The sequence below is a fragment of the Hippocampus comes genome, unplaced genomic scaffold (assembly GCF_001891065.2).
Source record: "Hippocampus comes isolate QL1 unplaced genomic scaffold, H_comes_QL1_v1.1 scaffold159, whole genome shotgun sequence".
Lineage (NCBI taxonomy): Eukaryota > Metazoa > Chordata > Actinopteri > Syngnathiformes > Syngnathidae > Hippocampus > Hippocampus comes.
This window is the reverse complement of record NW_017805742.1, coordinates 1,687,272-1,692,825: the sequence shown is the minus strand read 5'-3', so window position 1 is coordinate 1,692,825 and position 5,554 is coordinate 1,687,272. Positions and strand designations below refer to the sequence as shown.

The 5,554-nt window shown below is 55.7% G+C and overlaps 1 protein-coding gene across 1 annotated transcript; it reads left to right on the top strand.

Annotated features, from left to right (window-relative positions):
* The first annotated feature begins 3,388 nt into the window (after window positions 1-3,388).
* On the top strand, window positions 3,389-4,790 carry ptf1a (pancreas associated transcription factor 1a). The gene is made up of 2 exons (XM_019883630.1): window positions 3,389-4,138; window positions 4,244-4,790. The coding sequence occupies exons 1-2, from the start codon at window positions 3,526-3,528 to the stop codon at window positions 4,444-4,446; spliced, it is 816 nt and encodes a 271-aa protein (XP_019739189.1). The 5' UTR covers window positions 3,389-3,525; the 3' UTR covers window positions 4,447-4,790.
* The last annotated feature ends 764 nt before the right edge of the window (window positions 4,791-5,554 follow it).

Below are 5,554 nucleotides of genomic sequence, written 5' to 3'. Positions count from 1 at the left end.
TGTGTGTGTGTGTGTGTGTGGAGGGGGGGGGTAATAGGAAGAAAGACAAACTGCATTGAGTATTTACATCTTTTTTTTTTCAAATGGGCACTGTGCAGAATTGCGATTTGCGCCTCAGCCCCATCAATGATCTGTCAGGCATGTGCAGGCCGTCCTTTTTCGGCTTTTGTGAGGCTGCCAACTGCAAAATAAATGGAGATATCCGCGAGTGCGTTTGAACAGCAGTGGGCCGCGGGCAATGTTGGCGCAAGCGGCCCTGTGTGTGTGTGTGTGTGTGTGTAGGGGGGGGGGTAATAGGAAGAGAGACAAACTGGATTGAGTATTTACATCTTTTTTTTTCAAACGGGCACTGTGCGGAATTGCAAGTTGCGCCTCAGCCCCATCAATGATCTGTCAGGCATGTGCAGGCCGTCCTTTTTCAGCTTTTATGAGGCTGCCAACTGCAAAATAAATGGAGATATCCGCGAGTGCGTTTGAACAGCAGTGGGCCGCGGGCAATGTTGGCGCAAGCGGCCCAAGGGACGGCGAACAAGCCCTGCGATACTTCTCCTCAACTCGTTGGGCTCTCTGTTGTTCAAATCTCCTCAATTTGTCGCCTCGTCATCCAGATGGATAATCCCGTGGAACCCCCGGATTAGAGAGGGATTACATTTGAGTCCGTGTGTGGGATTATCGCCGGATCTAATTCCCCACGTCTGCATGCCGTAGTTCACTTTCTGGATTTCCTTTTTTCGCCCTTCTCCTTCTATGGGCACAGGATGCCATGCGGCGCTTTCGAAACCTCGCGGTACATCATCAGCGGGCTTTTGAATCTTCTTTTTTTTTTCTCTTTTCACAAAGACATTTGGCATGCACTGATCGATATTGTGCTCATGCGCTGACCCTGAAAAACAAAGATGCCACTCCTGCCCAGCGGGTGTACAAGAACGCATCGTTTCGCGGAGAAAAAAGAGGAAACTCACCAAAGCAAAAATGATCAACAGGTTAGGAAGAGTCCATCGTCTTGAAAACGGCGGCACGATTTATTGACGTGGAGCGCGTCATTTCAAAGAGCGCGTACGTTGACAAATAACATGCATGAACGCAATAAGGAAAAAGTAAGGCGCCAAGTGACTGAAGAGGCCTCGTCAAATCGGCAGCAATGTACGAGCCCTTCTGCAAACTGCGCACGCGACTTCCCAAACCCTGAGTATGGACCTTCATGGAGAGAGAGAGAGAGCGATGAAGATTTGGGTTTTCCAACCCGTGACGTAAAGTCCGTTTGCGATACAAATGAAATCTGGAGATGGATATTTGATGACGCGAATACCGCGTCATCAGAATGAAAATCATCATAATAACCGTCATCACAATAATAATAATAATGGTGGCTATTTGGATTGGGTCCTGCGCACATGGCAAATCTCCTGCATGTAGGATCGTCTGTCTCCTTCCATGCGTGCGTGTGCGTGTGCGCGTGCGTGCGTGCGCGCGCATCAACGTGGCCGCTTAGCCTGGGAACCGAAACACTTGTTCTGTAGGAGCGGGTCCGCCCCGTCAGAATGGCAGCACGCTCCTCAATGAGGTGCGTGGAGCGCTCGGTCACGCCGCGTTAGCAACTTGCACGGTTCAAATGATCCCCAGCAGAGGGGAAGGGCGCGCCGCCCGCAGGCCCACAACAAGGCCCCCGCCCGAGCCCGCCGCAAATCGGGGCCCGAACGCCTTGGGCTCACGCTTCGGGAAAGCTCGTCGTGCCCTCGTCGCGTTTCGAATTCGGATTCCCAAGGACGGGGTTGCTTGTTGGACTTGGGTGGACAACGGCGCGGCTCCAACACCGCGCAATGAGCGCAAGCTGCAGATTGCATTTTACATGGAAACGTTCTGCTTGCGAATCGCGAGGTGGCATATAGTCGTGGTCGTCGCGTGGTCGCGGACGATTCCCAAGATGAATTTGGGGGTTGTCGAGGCGATTAGAAGGTGATGGTTTGAATGGGCGCTCGTGGTTGGGGTCAGCACCTGTTGGCCGCCTGCCGGGTAGGGGGTGTGCATTGTGTGTGTTTTGAGGCGCACGGGCGACAGCTTCATCATGAAGACGGCGGCGCAGGTCTCGTTTATGACGCGACGTGTTGCATTTGGCCACAGCGGCGCAAGTGGCCTTCTTCCCACGGCCGCCGCGGCTCGCAGCTTTCAAGCGCGCCGCCGCCAACAGTGCGCCTGGGGCGCGCGTACGCACACACACACATACAAAGGTCTATTTTCTCCCCTGAACAAAGTGACTCCTTTCACTGAATGGCCTCAATAGATGAGCGCTCGCAGAAGCGGACCGGTGGCCGGCAGTGTCCTCTCGGCAAACACCGGGAAGCCCGAGTTGGTGTCGGGGAGGCGCGCGCCCCCGCGGGGGGCCGCCGCTGCGCATTTATTTGTCGACCGGTTCCCCCCATCAAAGCCGCACTGGCCGCCGCAAGTGGCCCATCGACCACTCGGCTAGTGGGCCTATTTACGGCCGCAGCGCTTCCCACTTAGGGCGAAATAAATGAGCGAGCCGGGGGCTCTTCGGATCACGCGGGTGGATGTGCTCGCCCGGCGGGGAATGAACACCACAGCAGCACGTCAACTGACGCGCATCTCTCTCTCTCTCTCTCTCTCTCTCTCGCTCTCTCTCTCTTACTATCAAGACAGATAGAAACAAACTGCTCCAAAAAATAAAGGGAACACTTGGAGTTACATTGTGCTCTTTAAGTGGGCCTTTTTTGAACTGTGTGTGGGTGTGTCCACGAGTGTGTGTGTGTGCACGGGCGCGTATGTGTGTTAATTAATTGTATATAGATATATATAGTAACACACACACACACACACACACACACAATCATATTCACTGGGCAAAGACGTGCACATACGGGTCTACGCTTTTGTATTTAACTCATCAATTTCAGGATTCATACAAGCTGTCTTTACACTTTTGCCATTTATTATTGACAAGAGGTAAATATCTGTCTATTTTTTTCCTGGCTGAAATTGCTGTCCACTTTTCCTTAATTGGGACCATCAAATGCTGCTTTTGTATTTTTTTTCCATTGTCTTGATAACGGGTGTGTTGTGACAATCCAATTTTCCTGGAGTATCTCGATCTCTCTAGCTGTGACAACGACATAAGAGAAAGGCATATTTGTTCTTTCACTGCACTTCACGTTGGAAATGTGGTCAGGGGGATACATAGCCCGCGGATCCCGTTTTGAAAAACATAAATGGAACGATTCGAGGGCATGCACTTTGGTTTTGCTGGCTGCCCCCGAACATGTGGGGATGTGTGTGTGTGTGGGGGGGGGGGGCGTGGCTTTGCGGCGGAGGACCAAGAGGTGCGCTTCGCGGACCGAACTGTGATTGGTTGGCGCCCTGAGCGAGCGGCACGCGACCGAGGATGTAACGATAAAAACAACTCGCGTGCGTGCGTGCGTGTTCTGTGTCTAAAAGCGAAGCGGGGCACCGTGAGCCGGCGACCGCGGCGCAGCGAGTCTGTAGGAGAGCGAAGCTTCCGCCGCAGCAGAGATGGACGGCGTGCTGGATCCCTTCTCGGCACTCGACTCGTTCTCCTCCCCCCCTTACTTCAACGATGACGACTTTTTCACCGACCAATCGTCGAGGGACGGCAACTTGGAGCCGGAGGACCTGTTGGACGACGACGTGGATTTCTTCGCCGGCCACTTGCAAGACTTCTACGGCAAGGAGGGCGGGGGCGGCGGCCCCGCCGACGACGAGCGCGACCTCGGCAACCTGTCCTTCTCGTCCCGCTCGTCCACCTTCTCCTACAGCTGCGCCGACAGCATCGCGCAGCTGTCGCCTCGCGGCGGGCCGCTGCTGAAGAGGCGGCGGAGGACGAGGTCCGATGTGGAGATGCAGCAGCTGCGGCAGGCTGCCAACATCCGGGAGCGGCGGAGGATGCAGTCCATCAACGACGCCTTCGAGGGGCTGCGCTCGCACATCCCCACCTTGCCCTACGAGAAGAGACTCTCCAAGGTGGACACGCTTCGCCTGGCCATCGGCTACATCAACTTCTTGGCCCAACTGGTGCAGTCCGACCTGCCCATCCGCAACTCCGGCGGCGGCGGTGGCGACGCGCACGCTCAGCCGAGGAAAATCATCATCTGCCACAGGGGCACAAGTAAGTTTGGAGCTCGACGCCTTTTCGGGCCGACTTCTTCCTTCGTCGTTGCCGTCGTTCGTTCGCGTCGAGCCACGCTGAGAGCGGCTTGTCTTGTCCTCGTAGGGTCCCCCTCCCCGAGCGACCCCGACTTCGGTCTCCCCCCGCTGGCCGGCCACTCCCTCTCCTGGTCGGATGAGAAGCAACTTCGGGACCAGAATGTGATCCGCACGGCCAAGGTCTGGACCCCGGAGGACCCCCGAAAACCGCACCACAAATCGCTCCTCGCGGATATCGAGAACGAGCCCCCTTTCGGCCTGGTGGCCTAAAAACTCTCAACGCCGAAACCGAGCCAACGTTAGACGACCGGTGAGCGGATCGGAGAAGGAAGCCTTGTCAAAACGCCACCGGACATTCTGATATTGTCGATGTTGTGTGCACAAGTGTATGCATGTGTTTGTATGTTTTTTAATTCAGACTACTGGCAATCGTCTATTTAACGTTTGTAATAATATATGATGTAATTTAATTGCGAGGAATGGGATGCTATTTATTTTTCTATCCTGATGAGGAATTATTTTTCTATCCAATCGATTAAAGCAAGCAAGAAAGAAGCCGCGCGTCTTGCGCTTGTGTGCCTTGTGTACCAAAGTTTGCATGTGTGCGGGCTCGCGAGCCGAATCCGGTTGTAGCGCGCGTGGGAAAAGAGAAGCGACGGGATGCGGAGAGTCGCTTCACGTGCAACGACGAAAACAAACGCCACGGCGGTCAAATGGGAGAGGCGCAAGCGGAGAAATCAAACTTTTGGCGACGTCCCGTCGCGAATGGGGAGTGGAAAAGGAACGCGAAGAGGCCAACGAAGGGCCACGCCTCAAGGAGGGCGCACGCGGAGGGAGGCCGTCGAGCAGCTAGTCTCTTCCGTGGCAGGTGCTGCGTGCAGGTGCCCCCACCGTACCCAGGCGCTGCATCGCGCCACCGTTCCACCTATGCGTCGACCTGCTTGCTCGCACGCCAGACGTCAAGTGGGTTGCACCTCCTTCCTTTTCCACTCGGGATGGCGTGACGCGCTTCCCACTCGAGACGCCGTCGGTTTGGCTTTCCTGGAAACGCAGACCGGGCGCAGGCCGCTCTTCCGTCCGCTTCTCTTTCACTTGACTGGGCCGTGCGATCCGATGACAGACATGAGATGGTCCGATGGGGGGCCGTGGCGGCAGGGCCTCTATATTGGACTGCGAGGCACTCGGACTCGGCGCCGGCGCATTTCAGAGTCAGCTTGTCGATTTGCGCCTCGACAGCGGAAGCGCACAGGGGGAGGGAAAAAAAGGGCGACGCGTTCAAAGGCCGTCCGGACGGCGCAATGCGCAGCAGTCGTTTGCTTGAGGGAGGCGCGCCATGCGCCACCTGATTATCGACGGCGACGCAAATCTTGGGTGGCTG